At 39.1% G+C, this 23811-nt stretch overlaps 2 protein-coding genes across 2 annotated transcripts; both read left to right on the top strand.

Moving 5' to 3' along the window:
• Positions 1-2626: 2626 nt before the first annotated feature.
• On the top strand, positions 2627-3621 carry OR4Q3 (olfactory receptor family 4 subfamily Q member 3). The gene has a single exon (XM_086318871.1). It carries the CDS (start codon positions 2674-2676, stop codon positions 3619-3621), a length of 948 nt encoding a protein of 315 aa, XP_086174997.1. The 5' UTR covers positions 2627-2673.
• A 7856-nt stretch (positions 3622-11477) lies between these two features.
• On the top strand, positions 11478-20239 carry LOC147364911 (olfactory receptor 4S2-like). Its single transcript, XM_086319051.1, has 3 exons — positions 11478-11538; positions 13133-13213; positions 19221-20239. Exons 1-3 carry the CDS (start codon positions 11478-11480, stop codon positions 20237-20239), a joined length of 1161 nt encoding a protein of 386 aa, XP_086175177.1.
• The last annotated feature ends 3572 nt before the right edge of the window (positions 20240-23811 follow it).

Genomic DNA, 23811 nt, shown 5'->3' with positions numbered 1-23811 from the left:
CCCTCAATCTTTCCCAGCGTCGGGGTCTTTTCCAATGAGTCAGCTCTTCTCATCAGGTGGCCAAAGTATTGGAGTTTCAGCTTCAACATCAGTCCTTCCAATGAACACCCAGGACTGATCTTCTTATGCTGGATATATATAAAATAAAAATGATAAAACATAAAATTTGAGATGAGACAGAACAATTTAGAAGTTTGAAGGGAAGTATATTACTCACTTTAGTTCAAAGTAACTGCAATAATTTTTTCTAAATAAATATTATTTTGGGTTAATTTTCTATCTCTGTTCATTGCAAACCTAAAAATGGTGGAATGTCAACTATGCTTATGGGAAATAATTCTTAGGATAAAACTGACTTAGAAATTTTTATCTAGATTAAGAAGATAATGAATGGCCTATTAAGAAGCCATAGATGAGGCTGATGAGAAGACATAGATTTGGGCATTCTGGAGAGCAATGACTCTAATGACTGGGTATGTTTCTTTCAGGGACCCTGGAGCTATGCTGATGCAGTTGGATGGGCGATATTGACCTCAACAATGCCTGAATAATCTAACTCGGTGTGGGTCCTACTCTCACCTGCGTATATCTCTTCTTTTCCCTTGAACTGTCACTTTGCAGTGGGAGGGGAAAAAAATCTAAAAACCTGTCTGCCATGAGAACTCCTTCTGCAAGAGAGAAATGTCTGATATTATCCTGCTGGTATGCTTTATTTCTTATTCTTATCCTAAAGTGAAATCCAAGTATAAGTGTTACCTTTTAATGTCATGTTAAAATGTTATTTAACAAGCCTACTTAAGGCTCATCTAACTCTAGAAGGATGTAATTTTAACCTAGTATTTGCTATTTATGGGATTTCAGATGTGTACAATTATATAGTTAGATATAATAGAAAACTGCTAAACTGTGTCAATTTTCTTGTTAGTGTGGGGGAAAAAAATCCCAAATGTTAAGGTTGTGTTTTCCTTTAGGGCATTAACTGGTTTATATATTTAGAAATTTTATTTTAGTGTTCTTTTTTATACTGTGATTATACAAAGTCATTATTTATATTGTTTTTTGAATTGGCTTTGTCATCCTACCATCCCTCATTAAAGAATTAAATACAATTTTGACATGTGTTCATCATCTATTTCAGAATTATGTTTTTTTAATTTATTTTTTATTGAAGGATAATTGTTTTACAGAATTTTGTTGTTTTCTTTCAAACTTCAACATGAATCAGCCATATCAGAATTATGTTTTATAACATAAAAAATTTTACTTTGACAGCAACACAGTCAGTTACTAAAGATAGCATCTTTGTTTTCTGGATAAGATCCATACATAGGCACCAGTTAGAGAAGATGCTTGAAGTATCATCAAGAGACTTGTGTTGTATTAAGACTCTGTAACACCCTGAAGGAAGTGTTCCTGCTTGTACAGCTTCCTATGGTAACTTGGCATTTATCATTCAGCCTAACCCACTCCAGGAAGCATGGTTGGGAAACCATTGAGTATTGTTTTACTCAGATAACAGACTGACATATGGAAAATTGGTAGCACACGTAGTGTCAAATTAATCAATACGAAATAGGTAAATGGGAGGGCTGTGTTGTACAATAAGGTCTGACTGTTTCAGAACCTTCAGAGCCCAAGGTCAGCTTTCCAGCAAGAACTGACATGCAGACAACTCAAACAACAGCAGCCCAGGGAATCCCAGGACTCATTAGGCTGAATGGTGGCATAAGGACCATAAAAGCGTCAGATACAGACAAAGCCCTAGGGAGAGGGGATCTCTCCAGTCCTTACAGCCAGCCCTCAATTAAGGCTTGACTCATAAGAACACCATGAGGGCACAGGCAGGGCAACTTTGATGGTCATCTGAGAATTTCTCATTTTGCTAGCCTGAGACTATGAAGAAGGAGCTGGTGGAATGAAGAGCAGGGTAAAATGTTCTTTCTTTGAAACTGCATAGTTCCTGATATTCAATGATGTAAGTTTCTCAGATCTCCAGTCTCCTCCCTTATACCTCTTTCTGACTCTGACATCCTTTTTATACCTCCTGTTGTTCATACTCTTTTTTTCTGTATACTGACATTTATCAATCTTAAATTTAAGAAATAATTTGAGTCTTTTCTTGTTTTATGCACTTAGAAGCATTTACAGAACAATGAAATTCCCACAGCATCAGGGAATTCTAGGGATGGTAGTATTTTGGAAGGTGGCTACAAGATTTGGATAAGACAGGATCAAATTTACATAACAGAAGGCACTGGATTCATGGGGGCTTCCCTGGAAGCTCAACAATAAAGAATTCATTTGCCAATGTAGGAGATGCAGGTTCAATCCCTGGGGTGGGAAGATGCCCTGAAGAAGGAAATGGTAACCCACTACGGTGGGTTCGTCAACTGGGAAATCCCATGGACGGAGGAAGCTGGCAGGCTACAGTCCATGGGGTCACAAAAGAGTCGGACACTACTTAGTGGTAATACAACGATAGCTGGATTCATGGCAATACTGTCCTGAGCCTACCTAATTCTAATATAACCCATCTGGATCCTAATTCCCATTTCTTCCATTATTTCAGTTTCCTCTTTCTTCTTCTTTTTTTTTTTTGCCTTTTGTCTAGCTTAAATCTCTCTTGTTCTAATTTAATTCATCTTTCTTAGGTCACTTGGTATTCTTGACCTGATGAAAAAAGAAAATGATTCTAAGGTGACAGAATTTGTTCTTCTGGGTCTATCATCATCCTTGGAGCTGCAGCTATTTCTCTTCTTAATATTTCTGTTGTTTTACATGGCCATTGTCCTGGGAAACCTCTTGATAGTGGTAACAGTGCGAGCTGATACTCACCTGCTCCAATCACCTATGTACTATTTTTTGGGCCACCTGTCCTTCATTGACCTATGCCTGAGCTGTGTTACTGTGCCCAAGATGTTAGGAGATTTCCTACAGGAGGACAAGATCATCTCTTTTTCCGGATGCCTGGCCCAGATCTGCTTCCTGCACTTTCTGGGGGCCAGTGAGATGTTTCTGCTGACAGCCATGGCCTATGATAGGTATGTTGCCATATGTAATCCTTTGCAGTACCTGACAGTCATGAACCGCCAGCTCTGCTTTCAGATGGTTTTTGCCTGTTGGTGTGGGGGTTTTGTCCATTCTATCACACAGGTCACACTGGTCATTCAGCTGCCCTTCTGTGGGCCCAATAAACTGGACAACTTCTACTGTGACGTCCCACAGGTCATCAAGCTAGCCTGCACAGACACATATGTAGTAGAAGTGCTGATGGTCTCGAACAGTGGTCTGTTGTCTCTTGTCTGTTTCTTGGTTTTGCTCTTCTCTTATGCTGTCATCCTGATCACCCTGAGAACTTGCTTCCGCCAGGGCCAGAGCAGGGCACTCTCTACTTGTGCCTCCCACCTAACAGTGGTCAGTCTGATCTTTGTGCCATGTGTATTCATCTACCTGAGACCTTTCTACAGCTTCTCTGTGGACAAAGTTTTCTCTGTCTTCTACACAGTGATCACACCTATGTTGAACCCCCTCATTTATACTCTCAGAAACACTGATATGAAGACAGCCATGAAGAAGCTGAGAAAAAAACATGTGACATCCTGCTGCCATGTCCAAGAATGAACAGGAAGAGGTGATTTAGAAAATATATTCTTTCTTAACACTCTTAACTCATCCTATACCTGAGTACATGCATGAGAAGAAATTTGGTGACTTTGATATAAAAGAGAAGGCAGTATAAAAATTATAATGCATTGTTCTTGATTATAGCTGGGAGGCATAGGTGACTGTATCAGGTGTCAAATATTAAGCAAGGACCCCAGTAGCATTTACTGGCCCACAAATGATAATAGGAATTGAGTACTAGGGTCAAAGGGACACATTGAAAGGTCAGCTCTTCTAGCCTTTTGCCTATAAGTGGTCTTCCTTTATTCATTTCCCTTTTAAGCTCTTTTCAAATGAAAGAAGATTGTACAGCTCCTTTTGTGTCCTAGTCCTCTAGAGTATAACATTTCCTGGTGTCCAGAAGTTCCTTCTGAGGTCTCATCAGAGAATCTTCCAAGGCAATGTGAATCCCTTTTGTTTTGTCTGCAACAAAGCTTGAAAACATCACAAACTAGCCTGTATAATAGTGGTCACCCAGGAACTATGTTGTACATTGTGCCAATTTTTGGAAATGCAGTTGAACAACTCATTTGATTGAACATAAGCTCTTAATGAAGTTTATGTGTAAAGGAAAGGAAGTCTAAGGGTGCTGGAGTGAGGGAAGCTCTCAGCATTCTGCTGTAGAGAATTCTTTAGAAGAGGCATTCCATTTCACCTAGAGTTTTTCTTTTAGCTGAATTGTTGGGAGAGAATTGATAAGACTGTTCTTTAATTGTTCACAATGTTTAAGAGCTCTGAACTCTAAAGGAAAAAGAGAAAGAAATGAGCTATAGTTTAAAGCACCCACCTACCTGGTTCCTGCCCTTGAAGAACTATTGCTCTGCCCAGAAGTGCTTTGAAAAGTAAGTAATATTATTCAACTGTGTTTTTACCAACTCCATTTTGATAAATAATATCTTGCCGAAGATCATGTAGAAAAAGTGTAATTAACCAAGAAAGCTAGAAACTTTAATTAAGTCTAAGTTAATATTTTTTTCTCCCCAGGAAGAGTATTAATACAATCATATGAACTAACTACTTTGTTTCAATTATACCTGCATAGGATCTTGCGACCTAGGAGATCCTTAAAAAAAGATTGACCAGAACATTTATATTTAAGATTATCTAGGTGACTCAGTGGTAAAAATCTGCCTGCCAAGCAGGAGATGTGGGTTCGATCCCTGGGTCAGGAAGATCCCCTGAAGAAGGAAATGGCAACCCACACCAGTATTCTTGCCTCGGAAATCCCATAGATAGCGGATCCTGGAGGGCTACAGGGTCGCAAAGGGTAGGACATGACAGTGATTAAACAACTACAACAAACCTATGACTTAAGGCTCTTTGCAACTTTTTATGCCTATGAAGGAATTCATTCTGTTTACTAAATAATAATAGAATGATGGACTTTGAAGAATATTTTTATATTTGATCTCTTTATTTCCTAATCAATTGCTATAGGGAGGCTTTTCTGATTACTTAGTTAAAAAGCATACTTCAGAAAAAAAAGTCTGAAATTCTACCTAGTACTATGATTTACTAGATAATTTGCAATACTTATTATGTAAGAGTTTTCTTTACATTGGAATAAAGAGTGGATTTTCAGTTTTATGCTGGGAGTTAGTGACTTTATGCTTAAGAAACTGTTTGTGTATGTGTGTGTGTGTGTGTGTGTATGTATATGTGGCTACAGAAGGAATTCTCAAAGACCGGGAACAAAGCTACCACTTGGGTGATTTCTTAACAGGATGAATGAGGGTGCATGGCCTCCTGGTACTGATTACATCCTCCTCTTTTCCTTTCACTCCATGATATTTCCACAGAGAATTATCGTCTACCATAGATATCCAGAAGGGCTGACATGAGGAAACTGCCAGTCAGAGTAGTGTATGAGTTGACAGGAGGGATTAAGTGGTGCTGAGAGTCAGCCAGGCACATTGTAGGAACATTGCAGGAACATGAAGCTCCAGGCTTTCTTATTGCATCAGCTGACTGCAACATCCCCTTTTTCTAATGTCTCTTTCATAGGAAAATTGAAGGCCTTAGGAAATCACACTTATTAGAGGGTAACAAGTGTTATTTTGTTTAACTTTCCTGAGAACCCTGTGGGGCAGATACTATTATTTTATTGTCCTCATCAAACAAAGAGATAATCGAGAGGTTAAGTCTCTTGTCCTCTGGTAAATAGTGGAGCTGGACCATGATGAGGATGTCAAACTCCAAAGTCCACACTTCTCACCTCTCTATTCTACTCCCCCAGGCATTTGCGCTCACATACTGTCTTCGAATACTATTCACCTTCCCCAGGTGGATAGTGAGAGCCTTTATAATTAGATATCTGGGTGACCTGTTGATGCCTGGGGGAACTCCCAAATGCCAAAATGTCTACCACATTTCCAAGCACATAATAAGCTTTCAGCAAATAGCTGCTCACTCAATGAATGGATAATAGATTAATAATGAATTCACAAAGGAATAATGAATGAATGAGTATAAAAGGATCCAAAAATAGGATTTATTTATTAAAGGAACATCTTTCTGGAAATGTTTTTACTAGATGAGGAGTAAACACTGTGATAGCACACTGACTTCTTTTCCATAACACTTCATAATTTCTAGGGCTCTGAGAGAGGATAATTTGACAATCAGAAAGTTTCTGTTATCTTACATATTGTATATGTGTATACACACACACACACACATATGACCCAACATGTAATTTCCTGTGTTCTGACCACCACATTTTAAAAGTCCTTTTGATATCTGGAACTGGTAGCATAATATTCAGAAAAGCAAGATACTGCCTTTTGCATTATCAGTTCTCTGCTGAGTGCTAAGTCGCTTCAGTTGTGTCCAACTCTTTGTGACCTTATGGACTGTAGCTTGCCAGTCTTTGTCCATGAGATTCTCTAGGCAAGAATACTGGAGTGGGTTGTCATGACCCCTTCCAGGGGATCTTTCTGACCCAGGGATTGAACCCACCCATGTCTTTTATGTCTCCTGCATGGCAGACAGGTTCTTTACCATTAGCACCACCAAAAAGTTTTAGTAATAACTGCTGGGGTCCAGCCCCAGCAGGATCCAGGGGTACCCTCAGGATGACAGCCTAGGCGATTAGGGATAGATAGAAGAGAAAGAGGCTTAATCTTCCTTGATTAACACAGAAAGCCAATAAAGCTCCCGTATTCCAAGGAGTCATCCCGAAAGAAGAACAGAGAGAGAAAAGGAGGGAAAAGGAAAAAAAAGAACGACATGGGGAGACCAAGCTTTGGTGAGCGAGGCCCATAACTTTATTTTCAAAAGGAACTTTTATACCTTGAATTGTACATAGAGGGAAATGAAAGATGCAAAGTCATACAGAGTCAGCCCAAACATTACATCTGTTTTGTCTTTATTGAAACCAGGATTTTTTCTGCCTAATTTTCCCATAAACAATGTTGTGTACATTATCTTCTGGCCTTGGAGGCCTGTGGACATTTTATGACCCTTTTCGGACACGACTGAACGACTTCACCTTCACTTTTTCACTTTTGTGCATTGGAGAAGGAAATGGCAACCCACTCCAGTGTTCTTGTCTGGTGAATTCCAGGGGCAGGAGAGCCTGGTGGGCTGACATCACTGGGGTCACACAGAGTTAGACAGGACTGAAGTGACTTAGCAGCAGCAGCAGCAGCTCAGCCAGAAAACTTGTTTTCTCTTAAAGTGTTTCTTTTTTATTTCTCCCAGCCTCAGAAAGTACTAAACAGAGTTACATTCTCATGGAACAAAGGTGCAGTGGGTCACAACAAAAAAAGAACCAATTAGCTCAAAGGTCTGATGTGGTCAATTCCAAGGCTGCTACTTGTTTTTCCTACATTCCAACTATGTTAACCAATGCACTCCCAGGTGCACATGGATAAGGGATATGGGCACTTGGCAGCAAGCATTGGCCCAATAATGAAGCCCTTTACCAGTACTATCTATTCTAATAATTTTTCATCCCTTAAAGGACTCTATGCTCATTAAGACTTTTAGAATGTTTTGGCTTCCCGTGCCTTTCAAGGTTGAGGAGTTGTGAACAATCATGTGTGTTAATTGCAAGAGTATGGATAAACCTGTCAGGCAAGCTAGAATGCCAACAGAGGGGTTTGGATTGAAACACTCTTATCATGTCCATTAACTACAGCCCTAAGTTGATTTTTTCCAGAGAAAGGTAGTCGGGGATAGACCCCTGTTAATGTCAGAAGAGTTGGTGAAAGGCACAAAATAGTAAGACAGACAGATTCTGGTTTTGGGGTAGATGCTCGAGCAAATCCAGGTAATCTCTCGAGCCATGATCCGCCTTGCTTGTCATGGCTCTTCCACATGACCTTGTCATGGGTGGGATCTCCCGTGGTGGCTTCTGGCAAATAACCTTATAAAATTTCTGTTTTTCAGACCGTACATGGTTGATATTATGTACAGAATTCACAGGACCTCTCAGGTGACGCTAGTGGTAAGAACCCACTTCCCAAAGCAGGAGACATAAAAGATAACAGGTTTGATCCCTGGGTCGGGAAAATCCCCTGGAGAAATAGTAACCCACTCCACTATTCTTTCCTGGAGAATCCCATGGACAGAGGAACCTGTGGGCTACAGTGCATAGGGTCACAAAGAGTCAGACAAAACTGAAGTGACTGACTTAGCAAGCGTGCATACACAGAGTTCAGAATTCAGATGCCCCGAGCGTGCTTCCGTGGCTTGCCTGAGCTGCTTCAGGGCTGCCTCCCTGAGGCTGGATCATAGCTCTGTGTTTGTGTGCACCTTCGGACTGAGGGCACTGAGTGCGAAGTGCATGGCTAGAGCCTGGCTGGTCTGCAGAATCCACACTCATACATGAGAGATCTCTTGTACTGGGATTTGGAACCAGAAAATGCGGGCTGGGGACGGAGCACCCAAATTTGCTATATCCATACCGCCATGTCTGATGGGTTTTAAGTTTGAACCTGGCCTTCCAGTAGTTAGTTATGAGTATGAGAACATTATTTTCTATGGTAAAATTAAAATTTATTTAAATTTTGTTACCTTGATTCATAGCTTTTTTAAAAAATTTTTTGTTGGATTATATTTGATTTACAATGCTGTGTTAGTTTCTGCTGTACAACAAAGTGAATCAGTTATACATATACATATACACACTCTTCTTTTATTTATTTTTTTTAAATTTTATTTTATTTTTAAACTTTACATAATTGTATTAGTTTTGCCAAACATCAAAACGAATCCACCACAGGTATACATGTGCTCCCCATCCTGAACCCTCCTCCCTCCTCCCTCCCCATACCATCCCTCTGGGTCGTCCCAGTGCACCAGCCCCAAGCATCCAGTATCGTGCATCGAACCTGGACTGGCATCTCGTTTCATACATGATATTTTACATGTTTCAATGCTATTCTCCCAAATCTTCCCACCCTCTCCCTCTCCCCCAGAGTCCACAAGAATGTTCCATACATCACTGTCTCTTTTGCTGTCTCAAACACAGGGTCATTGTTACCATCTTTCTAAATTCCATATATATGCGTTAGTATACTGTATTGGTGTTTTTCCTTCTGGCTTACTTCACTCTGTATAATAGGCTCCAGTTTCATCCACCTCATTAGAACTGATTCGAATGTATTCTTTTTAACGGCTGAGTAATACTCCATTGTGTATATGTACCACTGCTTTCTTATCCATTCATCTGCTGATGGACATCTACGTTGCTTCCATGTCCTGGCTATTATAAACAGTGCTGCGATGAACAATGGGGTACACGTGTCTCTTTCCCTTCTGGTTTCCTCAGTGTGTATGCCCAGCAGTGGGATTGCTGGATCATAAGGCAGTTCTATTTCCAGTTTTTTAAGGAATCTCCACACTGTTCTCCATAGTGGCTGTACTAGTTTGCATTCCCACCAACAGTGTAAGAGGGTTCCCTTTTCTCCACACCCTCTCCAGCATTTATTATTTGTAGACTTTTGGATCGCTGCCATTCTGACTGGTGTGAGATGGTACCTCATAGTGGTTTTGATTTTCATTTCTCAGATAATGAGTGATGTTGAGCATCTTTTCATGTGTTTGTTAGCCATCTGTATGTCTTTGGAGAAATGTCTATTTAGTTCTTTGGCCCATTTTTTGATTGGGTGATTTATTTTCTGGAGTTGAGCTGTAGGAGTTGCTTGTATATTTTTGAGATTAGTTGTTTGTCAGTTGCTTCATTTGCTATTATTTTCTCCCATTCTGAAGGCTGTCTTTTCACCTTGCTAATAGTTTCCTTTGATGTGCAGAAGCTTTTAAGGTTAATTAGGTCCCATTTGTTTATTTTTGCTTTTAGATTCTTTTCCCACATAGGTCATTACAGAGTAGAGTTCCCTGTGTTATACATTAGGTCCTTATTAGTCATATATTTTGTATATAGTAGTGTTTATATGTCAATCCCTACCTTCCAATTCAATCTCCCCTCTCTCCCAGTCTGCTGCTGCTGCTAAGTCGCTTCAGTCGTGTCCGACTCTGTGCCACCCCATAGACGGCAGTCCACCAGGCTCCCCCGTCCCTGGGATTCTCTAGGCAAGGACACTGGAGTGGGTTGCCATTGCCTTCTCCAATGCATGAAAGTGAAAAGTGAAAGTGAAGTCGCTCAGTCGTGTCCAACTCTTAGCGACCCCATGGACTATAGCCCACCAGGCTCCTTCATCATGGGATTCTCCAGGCAACAGTACTGGAGTGGGTTGCCATTGCCTTATCTGCTCTCCCAGTCTATCCCCTCCTTTATTCCCTTGAAATGATATTTAATTTCTGTAACTCTTTTTCTATTTTGTAGATAAGTTCACCTGTACCCGTTGTTTTAGATTTCACAAATAACCAGTAAATATATTTGTCTTTCTCTGTCTAACTTACTTCACTCAGTATAGCTTTTAGACATGGTACATGGGTTCTATTTGTACTCTTGCTTTGAGTCCCACAGATATTCAAGGTGGGTCTGCCTCTTCTCACAAGCTCTTGGAGTCCTTTGGGGTACTGAAAGAAGTGAAAGGAGACAAAGACAAGTCTGATTCGTGAAGTCACAGGAAGGTTATTGACTTCACATTTCCAGAACTCGTGGGAGCTAAGACTGCACATTTATGGCCTAGCTCTAAACACCTTGTGAATGAGTCAAGAATAGTAAGAACAAAGTAGGAAGCCAATAGTAAGAAAAGCAAGTTTTATTTGTTGTTGTAGGGTTAGTGGTCCCAAATAGTAATACTGAGTACCATCCTTCACTTTACCTTGTGCCAACTTTGAGCAAATTGTACACAAATATATGGGAATGATTTGAATTTTAACTAGCTATTTACCAAGTCATCTTCAATATAGTTTTACAGAGTCATTTATTTGGGATTTTTAGAAACAGAAACTTTCTTATGGTTAAATTATCCCCTCTTGGAGCCCTGGAAATTATTCAGTGTTATGGAAAAGAAGTAAGTGTGCTATCACAGTGTTTACTCCTCATCTAGAGGAAACATTTCCAGGCAGATGTTCCTTTAATAAATAAATCCTATTTTTGGATCCTTTTATACTCATTCATTCATTATTCCTTTGTGAATTCATTATTAATTTATTATCCATTCTTTGAGTGAGCAGCTATTTGCTGAAAGCCTATTATGTGCTTGGAAATGCGGTAGACATTTTGCCATTTGGGGGTTCCCCCAGGCATCAACAGGTCACCCAGATATCTAATTATAAAGGCTCTCAATATCCACCAGGAGGAGGTGAATAGTATTTGAAGACAATATGTGAGCCCAGATGGCTAGGGGAGTAGAGCAGAGATGTGAGAAGTGTGGACGCTGGAGTTTGACATTCTCGTCATGGTCTACCTCCACCACTTACCAGAGGACAAGCGACTTAACCTCAATATCTCTTTGTTCAGTGAGGAAAATAATAGTATCTGCCCCACAGGGTTCTCAGGAAACTTAAACAAAATAATAACAAAAAATAAGACTTGTAAAGCTCTAAAAAGTGTGTCTACAGGTGGTCAGAACTCACTAAATACTGTCTGGTTATATTAAAATTATTGCTAACTGTTCTGTTCAATGCAAAATAAAAGCTGAAAGAAGATTGTACAATTTTTTGATCCTGGAGAATCAGAGGAAACAAAGAGGAACTAGAGATTTTAATCCTAGACCCCTGCCACATGACAATAAAACTCCTGATAACTCCTTCATTCATATTGCAACTAGCTTTGACACAGGAAATTTCATGTTAGGTGATATATGTTTCCTCAAAATCAGGTTAAAACAATCCCATTTGGAATATAAAAAAATGTTCTCTACTTTCAAGGCTTTTATACCATCTTTTAAAAATCTAAGTATTTTGTTAAAATTTCACAACAGTTTCAAATTTACAGAATAGTTGCAAAGACAGTGGAGACAGTTTCTGTATATGTCACATCATTTCCTCTATTGTTAATTTCTTACATTACTATGGTACATTTGTCACAACTAATCAACCAATACTGCTACATTAACTAAACACCCCTTTACTGATACTCTAGCCCCATCATAGAACAATCAACTGTTGCCAGCAACAACAAAAGACACTTTTTTTACGCTGCAACCAATGTAAGTCCTTTTTGCCTCAGAAAGATCACTAGCCAAGGTGCATTTTCATCTTAATTGGGTTATTATATCTTTCATGGTATATGGTGGTACCATTCAAACACACAGAACTTTAGCCTCGACCTGAAAGTTCACACTGTAATTCACTGAGTAAATTTTATACTCGATTTTAGAGGTGTAATCCTCAACTCGAGTCAAACCTCCCTGACCCAAATCCCTAAGAAACTGGTTCATGTACTAATAGGACTGAGGCACTGTCTTCACAGTGCTGTTAAATTAAACATTTTGCTTATCTTCTAGAACTTCAGCAAATTTTAAAATGAAGTAAAATATTGTCAGTTGTCTAAGCAAATATTTATTGTTGATAAAGGGTCCAATACATTGATACCGAGAATCACCTTCTCCTTTCTCTTGCCCCGATTTTGAATAAATTGTGTAAAACTGTGGAAATGGCCTGAGTACTTATTACCTAGTTTTTTATCAAGTAGCCTTCAATATAGTTTTATAAGGAGTGGTTTAGAGGTTATTACACTTGTACTTTTCCTGTCCAGCTGCTACCCAATCACTGGCCCCACAATTCCCTCAGGGTTGTGATGAGGCATAAAGATTGCTGATGGTTTCTTTCTTCTGGCAGACAGGAATATAGAAGAAGTTCTTGCAGACCAAGATCAGAAGCTATGGCATGGTTTTAACCTCATGAAGTTCTATCTTTGAGAAAGAAAGGGAGAAAGGTAGAGACAGAGAAAGAGAGTGAGAAGAAAAAAAAACAGATGATCAAACTCAGGACTTTATCTTAGGCTGTAGGGCAGTCCTTTCTGTGAAATGTGGCATGTACATAAGAGAAGCATCGCTATACAGATCTCAATTTTTTAGTGTGAATTTCTGGATATATGTCGCATTTCTAGCTCAGAACATTTTATTGATCCAAGAAGATCTCAGGTTGTCCAAATCCATGTCGTGGGACCACACTCAGGAAGACAGCCAGAGTAAGTATGTACCTGGAATGCCAGGTTAACAACTGGTGAAAGAGACAGAGGTAATGTTATTGATGTAAATCATATTCATGCATAAAGGGAAATCTTAAATTCTTCATCCACTTTGCAATTTTTGTTCTTGTAATACTGTTAATTAAGGAAGAAGTTTATTACAGTTTAAAGTATCTATCCTATTATCCAATTGGAGTTTCGTCCTAGTTTTACCACTAACAGTGGAACCTCGATAATTCAGTTTCCTCTCTGCGTTTCATTTGTTTCACCAGTGGTTAAAGAAGTGGAATAAAGCAAGTCAAGCGGTCTCTCATATTCTTTTTACTTATTGTTGTTTAGTCACACAGTCGTGTCTCCCTCTTTGCAACCCCATGGACTGCAGCACTCCAGGCTTCCCTGTCCTTCACCATCTTTATATTTAGATTTCAAATTTTACATAAATTTACAAGGCTTTGAGAAAGTCTTTTAAAGGTATTACTCTAAAATGAATGGTTTTATGTCAAGAATAGGTTTTTATTCATCTTTTTGTGTTCACAACACAGTACCAGACACAGAGAAAATGCTCAATAAATAATTACTAAGTGATGATTTAGTTGCTAAGTCGCGTCCGACTTTTGCAACCCCATAGACTGTAGCCTGTCAGGCTCCTCTGTCCATGGGATTCTCCAGGCAAGAATACTAGAGTGGGTTGTCATTTCCTTTTCCAGGGGATCTTCCTGACCCAGGAATTGAACCCAGGTCTCCTGCATTACAGGCAGATTCTTTACCATCTGAGATTGAGCAATTACTAAGTGAAAGGACAAATAAATATTTGTGCTGCATGAAATATAGAAATATGTGTATAGTCTACATTGTGTTACATTAACTCATTTGCAGATTTTTCAACTCTATTTGTTTAGACACTATTGTATAAAGAAAGTTTGCTGTGGGATGGAGCTTACTGTTAGGAAAAAGGTCCAGAATGTTTGGTCTCTGTCATTTGCAAATTGCTCACAGGAGAAACTAAGGCTGAGCCTTTTCTCTCAGAAAATTTTAGGGAGCTGCAATCTTGCTATTTGTGCTATTTGAAATAATTTAGGTAGGTCAGTGGAATAGTAGCAATCCTGTTTCTTTAGCAGCATAGATTCCATTATACCTATACCTAGTATATATTCTTTAGCATCTTTGAGGAGAGGCCAAATTCAACCTAGTCTGATACTAATGCTCCTGAAAAGGTTGGCTTTGCACCAGTCTCATACTGATGCTCCTGAAAGTCTATCACAAAAATGATCTTGACTTAGATTTGCAAATCACATTGTTTCTATATCTGTTAACTGACTTGATCCTCAGCGTTGGTGTCATTATTCTCTCACAGAGGAGGACTGAAGTTAATAGAAGTGAGGAAAATCTTAAATCACACAGCCTGTAAGAAGCAGAGCTATGAGTAAAGCCCAGTTTTTTGATCTCTGTGCTCTTTCCCCTAACGAAGATAGTAGAAAGGCTCTTGAGCCTTAGGCTTGGATTAATTTCATGGGCTACCGAGGTAGATTCAAAATAAAGTTGAGATAGTCACTATTTAGGAAAAATAAAACAGCTGTATAAGTATCTTTGGGTATCCTTGCTTGACTCTTAAAGAAAGCCTTACAGGGACATAAAGTACATTGTTCTTTTTTGTTCAGTTGCTCAGTAGTGTCCAGCTCTTTGCCACCCCATGGACTGCAGCACACCAGGCTTCCCTGTCCTTCACCATCTCCCGGAGTTTGTTCAAACTCACGTCCATTGAGTCAGTGATGCCATCAAACCATTTTATTCTCTGTCATTTTCTCCTCCTGACTTCAATCTTTCCCAGTATCTGGGCCTTTTCTAAGGATTTGGCTATTTGTATCAGGTAGCCAAAGTATTGGAGTTTCAGCTTCAGCATCAGTCCTCCCAGTGAATATTCAGGATTGATTTCCTTTAGGATTGACCAGCATGGTCTCCTTGCTCTCCAAGGGACTCTCCAAGAGATCTCCAAGGCACGCTCAAGAGTGTTCTCCAACACTACAGTTCAAAAACTTCTATTTTCTTCAGCACTCAGCCTTCTTTATGGTCCAAGTCTCACATCCATATACATGAGGACTGGAAAAATGTTGTTCTTATTTCAGTTAAAAATGTATTTGAAAGGTTTGTTGTCAGAAGTAGATGTATTTTCTAAGATTTTGACAAGTGTGGAAATATATATAAATGGGAATTAGGATATGGACATGATAAGAAGGCTAGTGTCCTAAGTCAGCTGCTATACAGGCTTCCCTTTCTCCAGTCACAGGTAATTCTAATCATATATTCACTTAACACTGTGCCATGTACATAAGTGCTTTATATGGAACACATATGTAATCTTTACAATACTTATGAGGTATATTTTAGTCTTATCCACCTTTTGCATTTGAAAAAACAGGCAAAGGGAGTTAAGTAGCTTTCCTAAAGTCATAGTGCTAGCAAGAATTGTAGTAGAGGTAGAATTTGAATCTAGGAAAACTGAGTTTCAGACCTCTTTTAACAAGTGGTCTTTACCACCTCCTGTTCCTGCTTTCCTCCTATCCTGGGAATCCCCCAAGTCATCCAAAATAAATTCCAACACTTCAACTTAACTCACAGGGCTCTTTTATGACATGAGAAACTCTTCCTTTTCATCTTCATTTCCTGACACTTCCATCCATGGATTCTGTGCTGAATCACATCAAACTTGTTGACATTTCCCGTAGAGGATGCTATGATGATTTACATCCTATATTTACATCATATATTCTATTCACTATTCACTTCCTGCCTTGTTCACTTTTCTGTGCCCACACCCTGCAGGGTCATCTTCAGGTTAGCTCTAATTCACATTCCAAAATTCCACTCACTGATAATCTTGTGTGGAAAGGTGTTCCTGATTCTCCTGGACTTCTTTACCCTTATCTCAGAGAACTGTGATTGTAAGTTTTCGAGTGGACCTCCTCTATTTGATTGTCAGTTATGACAAATAAAATGATATCTAGATTAATGATCAATACCACATCACTTGCTATTGCATTCTTATTGTAAATTAAATTTGAGCAAAGTTGGACAGAAACTGTGTATGTTGCGATGATCTTGCCCATTGCAACAGTAGTCCTTCTCTCCAAATACTATACGTAATTAAAAAGTAAATAAACCCTTCATGATTAGCAGAAAAAGGATACAGTATTTTGACTATACAGAAGGTTTAAGACTTTCCAATGAGAAAGAAGATATGGTGATTTTGATGCCATCAGCCCCAGAAATATGAATATTGGTTTAAAAAATTGAGATCCCATTTCCTAGGTTCAAGTAGTAATGCCAGTCACAAGCTCCATGATCTTGGGCAAGTTATTTCCTCTCTTTGTTCTTCAGTTTCCTCATCTCTGAAGTGGGGATAATGATGATAGCCTATCTCATAAGATTTGTATGAGAACTAAATGTGAGCAATAACTGGCACATAGTAAGTACAAGATAAGTGTTTTCTCTTATTATCTAAATATTTTTCAATCCTTATGATCTTACCAGCTGGTGATAACTGAGTACAGGTTGGCTTTACTGTTACAGTGTCACAGAGTATTTGAAGATTTAAGGACACAGAGCATATCTTCCTACCAAAGGGCTTTACACCATAACAGAGCAATTGTTTTTTAAATGCAATTGTTTTTTCATGAGCAGTCTATCTTTCTCTGATCTATTTATCATCTATCTGTCCATCTATATCTATAATCATCAATCTATCATTATCAATTATCTATCATTTTTCTATTATTCTGTCTTTCATCATTTATTTAAGAGCTTGTGTATTTTGTGGGTTCTAGGATCAGAATAAAACAATTCAAATGTCAGCCCCTTCTGCTCAGTGGTAAAGAATACACCTGCAATGCTGGAGACTTGGGCTCGATCCCTGGGCCAGGAAGATCCCTTGGAGGAGTGCATGGCAACCCACTCCAGTATTCTTGCCTGGAAAACTCCATGGACAGAGGAGCTTGGTGGGCTACAATTCATGGGGTCACAAAGAGCTGGACACAACTGAGCACACACACATTGTGAGGATAAAATGAGGTAACATAAGATAATCGTTTAGCATACAATCCTGCACACAGAAAAGTGCTTAATAGTTCATAATAACCATTACTAATAGTATTTCTACAATGAAAATAAACAGACATTATGGTTTACTGTCTCAGGAATAAAGTTAGATATGAATTTTAGTATTGTCTCTTAGTTGTCTATATAGCTTTAATATAATTACTGACTACATCAAATTACAAATCTACCTACTAGAGAGATTTCACTTCATAGAATCAAATTATAAGGTAAAGCACTTCATAAATACAAAAATGTTATATAGATGATCTCATTTTATTTCTATAACAGCTTTGTGAGGCCAAAACTTTATCATCCATCTTTTATAGATGAGAAAACAAATATTCAGAGAAAGTAAGTAGATTTACCCAAAGTTAACAGTTGGTGAGGGTACTCAAATCACTCAGCTATGGGCAGTGCTCTTTCCACTATCCATGAAGAAAAGAGGTTTGATTCAGAGAAAACCTTTGCATAATTCAGAGAAGCCATTTTCATTCTGAGGATCTTTAAATTTTGTCTCTTGATTCATCTCTTTCAAGAATTCATCTCTGATTATTTTATCCAGTACTTTTTCTGTATGCCTTAAGCACTTCTGTATGTAACTTGTAAAACAATTTATACAATTGTAAAATACACTTACTACCATTATCTGTATGGGACATTTTATTCCTAATTCTTAACTATAATTGCAAGGGCAAAGAGTTATCTGGGGCTTTTCAAGGCAAAAGTATTAAGGATGATAAAAGTTTCAGTAATTAAAAAAATTTTCAACTCTTTAGCACAAAATGTGTATGCTAGTCATTCGTGTCTGACTCTTTTCACCCCATAGACTGTAGCCCACCAGGCTCCTCTGTCTATGGAATTCTCCAAGCAAGAATACTGAAGTGGATAGCCATTCCCTTCTCCAGGGGATCTTCCTGATCCAGGAATTGAATCCAGGTCTCCTGCACTGTAGGCGGATTCTTTACCATCTGAGCCATCACATAGGACAAAGTATTTTCCTATGTAAAATACTTTGGATTGTATTGTATTCTATCCAATACATAGGACAAAGTATTTCTCTGTATAGTTTGATGTATTCCTTACTGGCAAGTGAAGCTGAACTTCTTTATGCAGGTCAAAGATTAGGATTCAAACTCTTCCAAAGTAAATTTACAAGCGTAGGTTGTTGGTGAGCCAGGGAGTCAATGTATATGTTGTTCTCAGTCAGTAAAAATAATTTCATTTTTAATTGCACTGAAACTTCCAACCTAATTTAGAAACTAGAAACTGAGTCATTCTCACTTGACTAAATAGAATGTTATTCTTGTAAAGTTGATCTGTATATATTATATTAAAAGGTTCATTTAGGAATTTTAGACGTCAAATCTAAAATGCTAACTCCTTGCTTGTATCTTTAGCCTCAAAAATTAATTTATCCATTTAATACTTAAAGTGTTTTCATACCAAAGAGAATTTCTGATGTGGGAGTGGGCAGTGTGAGATCAGAGAGAGAGAGACTGAGAGAGAGGGACAGGATGATTATGAAGGAAAACAACTGGGAGAAAGGAACTGTAGGTCTAAGCATAATAGAAAATCAAATGGGAGTCAATAATGTGGTAAGAAAAAATATCCATGAACTATACTCAAGAAATATTAATATTTTCCTCTGCTATATTTAACATCACTTGGTGGCTCAGATGGTAAAGCATCTGTCTACAATGAGGGAGATCCAGGTTCGATCCCTGGGTCGAGAAGATCCCCTGGAGAAGGAAATGGCAATCCACTCCAGTACTATTGCCTGGAAAATCCCATGGACAGAGGAGCCTGGTAGGCTACAGTCCATGGGGTCGCAAAGAGTCGGACACGACTGAGGGACTTCCATTTCACTTTCACTTTCTTTCACTTTCAAATGTTTTCAGAAGGCTGTTCCTGTTAGGCTTTACTCGCTTACAATGGTTTATAACATTTATTTTTGCAGAGAACCAGAGCCACTCAACCAGTTCTGCCTGGATCTCCGTGGAAGTAGTCAACAATGTTACCGAGTTTATATTTTTAGGACTTTCCCAAGATCCTGGAATGCAACTGATACTCTTTGCTCTATTCCTCCTCTTCTATATGGTGATCCTGGGGGGAAACCTGCTCATTTTGCTCATGGTTTTTTCTGATCCCCGGCTTCATACACCCATGTATTTCTTCCTCAGTAACTTGTCCTTTGTGGACATTGCCTATTCCTCAGCTACAGCACCCAAGATGATTGCAGACTTTGTTTCTGAGAAAAAGATTATTTCCTACTGGGGCTGTGTAACTCAGATGTTTACCTTCCACTTTTTTGGTTGTACTGAGATTTTTGTTTTGACTGTCATGGCTTTTGACCGTTATGCTGCCATCTGCCAACCGCTCCGTTATGCCAACATCATGAGTACCACTGCTTGCACCCTGCTGGCATCACTGTCCTGGCTGGGAGCCCTGGCTCACTCCTTTGTTCAGACCCTCCTGACCTTTCAGTTACCCTTCTGCAGCTCTCAGATCATTGACCACTACTTTTGCGATGTCCACCCAGTTCTAAAACTTGCCTGCGCTGACACAACCCTAGTAAACATGTTGGTGATTGCCAATAGTGGTCTCATCTCCCTGGGGTGTTTCCTCATTCTTCTGGCCTCCTACACGGTCATTTTAGTCAGTCTTCGGAAGCAGTCTGCTGAGGGCCGCCGCAAGGCTCTCTCTACCTGTGGATCTCACTTCACTGTAGTAACTTCCTTCTTTGTCCCTTGTATCTTTATTTACCTCCGTCCATCCACCACTTTCCCACTGGATAAGGCTGTGTCTGTGTTCTATACTACCATCACCCCGATGCTAAACCCACTCATCTACACTCTGAGGAATAAGGATGTAAAGAATGCCATGAATCGGGTGTGGAATCACAAAGTCTCCTTGAAGGAAAAGCAGAAGGCATAGTTTGTTAGAATTACAAAATCAGAATTAGTTGATACCTTCCAAGGCCCTTAACTTATTAATAATTTTAAAGAATAGTCTCTAACATTCAACTATGTCATAGTTCTCTTTTAAAAGGGAATAATTTGAGGCTATTTCATCTTTCTGCTTCTAGGTGAGCAAAACTTAAACCTTTCCATACTGGCTAGGCTTATCCTCGCTTATTTCTAGAGTGGAAGAGTAAACACTTCTGCTCATGTCTCATTTAATACCTTAGATCCCTTCAGTTCAAATCCAACACTCTTCAGATATAATTCAATAGTTTAGAATGGAGTTACAAGAAAAAGTTATCTCTGAGGAACTGGATAATTTCTCTGTAAAAAAGTCCATCTTCCTAGGAGCTGCCTTCCTTATCCCCTTCTCTCTCTCCCTCCTCCTTCCCTGCTGTTTTCCCTTCCCTCCTGCCTTCCTTTATCTGATCCTCCTTTGTTTCCCCAAATCAGGCAGTAAACCTCTCATGTGGAGGTAGGACAACCTTACTGCCAGAGATGGGAATCCAGGTGAGAAACCTGTGTAAACAAACCTGATTACTATAATTGAGTATCCCAAGTCCAGACTAGATTTAGATATTTCACTAATTAAACACCCAGAGCCTATATATATATATATATGTATTTGTCCTGTTAATTCCTCATGAATGTGTTTCTTTGTTCAAAAAGTATAAAAGATGCTGGCCTTGGCCACTTTTTTCGGTCCCATTTCTATGAGACCTCCATGTGCATGAATTAAAATGTTTCTTTTTCTCCTGTTAATCTGTCTTGTGTCAATTTTATTATTAGTCCAGCCACAAGAATTTAAGACAGGTAGAAGGGTAAAGGGGGAAATATCCCCCTTTCTGACAATTTGTCATTGAGTTGCTAAGTCATGTCTGACTCTTTGCAACCCCATGGGCTGTCCCTCACAATATTTAGGATTAAATTTAACCATGAAAGATCTGTACACTGCAAAGTGTATGACATTAGTGAAAGATATTGAAGAAGATACAATTAAATGGAAAAATAATTCCATATTCATAGATCAGAAGACTAAAATGTCTTAACCATATTGTTAAGATGTCCATATTACCCAAAGTAATCTACAGATTCAACACAATCCCTATCAAAATTCCAGTGGCATTTTTTTTTTTTTTTTTACAGAAATAGAAAACACAAGTCTAAAATGCTTTTGGAATCTTGAGAGAGAGTAAATAGTTAAAAAACCTCCAGAAAGAAGAAACTGGCAGCCTCATACTTCCTGATTGCAAACTATATACCAAACTATGGTAATCAAAATTATATGATATTGATACAGAAACAGATCAATGGGATAGAACAGAAAGACCAGAAACAAACCTGTGTATATATGATTAATGGATTTTTGAAAAAGTACCAAGAATATGCAATGAAAAAAGAATAGTGTCTTCAGTAAATGGTGCTGGGAAAACCTGGATAATCCACATTCAAAAGAATGAAACTGGGCCCCTATTTTATAAAACTTAGAGTTTAGTATTTAAGCTCTTAGGTGAAACTACCAATGGTATTGTCAGTATTAGGGGTTCTGGAGTCAAGGGGAATTACACTTTTAGTTGTGAAATTGTGGTTTATAATGGAAAATATATATTTGGTCTTTGTCTTCACTTCTGACACAGAGCTCCTAAAACCCTTGGAATTTCCTGGTAATGAAAGCTATAAAAGTATTTTTGTTATGCTAATGAAATGTGATGATATAATATTTAATGAGCTGACTTTTGGAAAGCACCCATGGACAGGATGGGGCTGATTGGCAGGAGAACTAACCTTATGATGAAAGAGCTGGAACTTTCATGTCTTACTCCTTGGCCTCGGATAGGGGAGAGGTCTGGAGGCTGACTCAATCAACAATGGTCAATTATTTAATAAATCATGACTATGTAATGAAGCCTCCATAAAAGCCCAAAAGGATTAGGTTTAGAGAGCTTATAGGTTGGTGAACATGCAGCGGTGCTGGTAGAGGGGCTCTCTGTAGAGGGCATGAAAACTCTGCTTCCTTTCCCCCTAGCCTATCATATGTACCTCTCCTCTCTGGTTGCTCCTAAGTTATAACTTTTATAATAAACCATAAACCAGTGTCAGTAAAGTCAGTGTTTTTGAGTACTGTGGGTCACTCCAGCAAATTAACTGAAACCAGGGAGGGGGTCAAGGGAACCTTTAATTTCTTGCTGGTTGGTAGAAGCACAGGTTACACTCAATTGACATCTGAGCTGTGTGTGTGTGGGAAGATCAGCCTTGTTAAGACAAAACCCTTAACCTGTGGGATATGCCTTCTCAGGGTAAATAGTGTCTGAACTGAGTTAAATTGTAGGGACACTCAGCTGGTTTTCAGAGCACCGTGTGTTGAATGTGTAGGGGTGAACCTCCTCCATACACAAATATCAGAATTTGGTGGTCAGGACAGCAAGAGTAATGATGTATGTTGTCACCTTCCTTCCAATTAGATTTTATGTCCTTGAATAATTAAATCAGGTGTGTGTGCATGCTCAGTTGTGTCCAACTCTTTGTGACCCCATAGACTGTAGCTGGCCACTCTCCTCTGTCCTTGGAATTTTTCAGGCAAGAATACTGAGTGGGTTGCCATTTCTTACTCCAGGGGATTTTCCTGATCAGGAATTGAACCCTCAGTCTCCTGCGTCTCCAACTTTGAGGGCAGATTCTTTTACAGCTGAGCCACCAGGGAAGCCTAATAAAATTAGAAGCATAAGCTAAACCTCAGTGTATGTATGTATGGTGCTGCTGCTAAGTCGCTTCAGTCGTGTCCGACTCTGTGCGACCCCGTAGACGGCAGCCCAACAGGCTCTCCCGTCCCTGGGATTCTCCAGGCAAGAACACTGGAGTGGGTTGCCATTTCCTTCTCCAATGCATGAAAGTGAAAAGTGAAAGTGAAGTCGTTCAGTCGAGTCCGACTCTTAGTGACCCCATGGACTGCAGCCTACCACGCTCCTCTGCCCATGGGATTTTCCAGGCAAGAGTACTGGAGTGGGGTGCCATTGCCTTCTCCAGATCTACCTCTAACTTTTCCTAATTGGTCACTAGAATTACATCGCTGTGACTGTTTTTCCTTCAAAGAACATTTGGAATGGAAAGAGGATGGTGATTCAGGTTCTCTGGTCCAGGGCAACTGCCATGAACTCTTCAACTGGTCTCTATTTCATGAAGCAGTCGTAGGGCATGCCACATGCTAAAATTTAGGTAGATTTTTAACACAGTCAATTTGGCAATGTTTTCTTGTTAATCAATGTTTATTCTCACTTGAATTTGGAATACATTATCTATTAGTCTTATTGACACTCTCATTATTTCTTTTGTTTTTTTCATTGTCATGGTTATAATTTATGCCTCTAATATGCACCAGACTCTGTGCTGGACTGGTCACATATGGCTTTTCAATTTTACTTCATAGCAATTTTATATGTTCTTAGCATCTCTAGTTCCCAGATAAGAAAAATTAAGTTCTAAGAGATGGTAACTTGCCCAATGAAATGGAGTTAGGAAGTCTTCTAAAAAAAAAAAAAAAAAAAAAAA

The sequence above is a fragment of the Bos grunniens genome, chromosome 10 (assembly GCF_055505025.1).
Source record: "Bos grunniens cultivar Pamir isolate PY7600 chromosome 10, Bosgru_T2T1.0, whole genome shotgun sequence".
Taxonomy (NCBI): Eukaryota; Metazoa; Chordata; class Mammalia; order Artiodactyla; family Bovidae; genus Bos; species Bos grunniens.
Note: the sequence above shows the minus strand (reverse complement) of the source record. Positions and strands in the feature narration are given on the sequence as shown.

What these genes read in the sequence shown, in the direction of transcription:
- OR4Q3 (XM_086318871.1), top strand. Translation starts at nt 2,674, where the DNA reads ATGAAAAAAGAAAATGATTCTAAGGTGACAGAATTTGTTCTTCTGGGT.
- LOC147364911 (XM_086319051.1), top strand. Translation starts at nt 11,478, where the DNA reads ATGGTCTACCTCCACCACTTACCAGAGGACAAGCGACTTAACCTCAAT. An exon ending in CCTCAATATCTCTTTGTTCA is followed by an intron (nt 11,539 to 13,132) that starts GTGAGGAAAATA and finishes TCGCATTTCTAG; the next exon opens with CTCAGAACATTTTATTGATC. An exon ending in CACTCAGGAAGACAGCCAGA is followed by an intron (nt 13,214 to 19,220) that starts GTAAGTATGTAC and finishes TGTTCCTGTTAG; the next exon opens with GCTTTACTCGCTTACAATGG.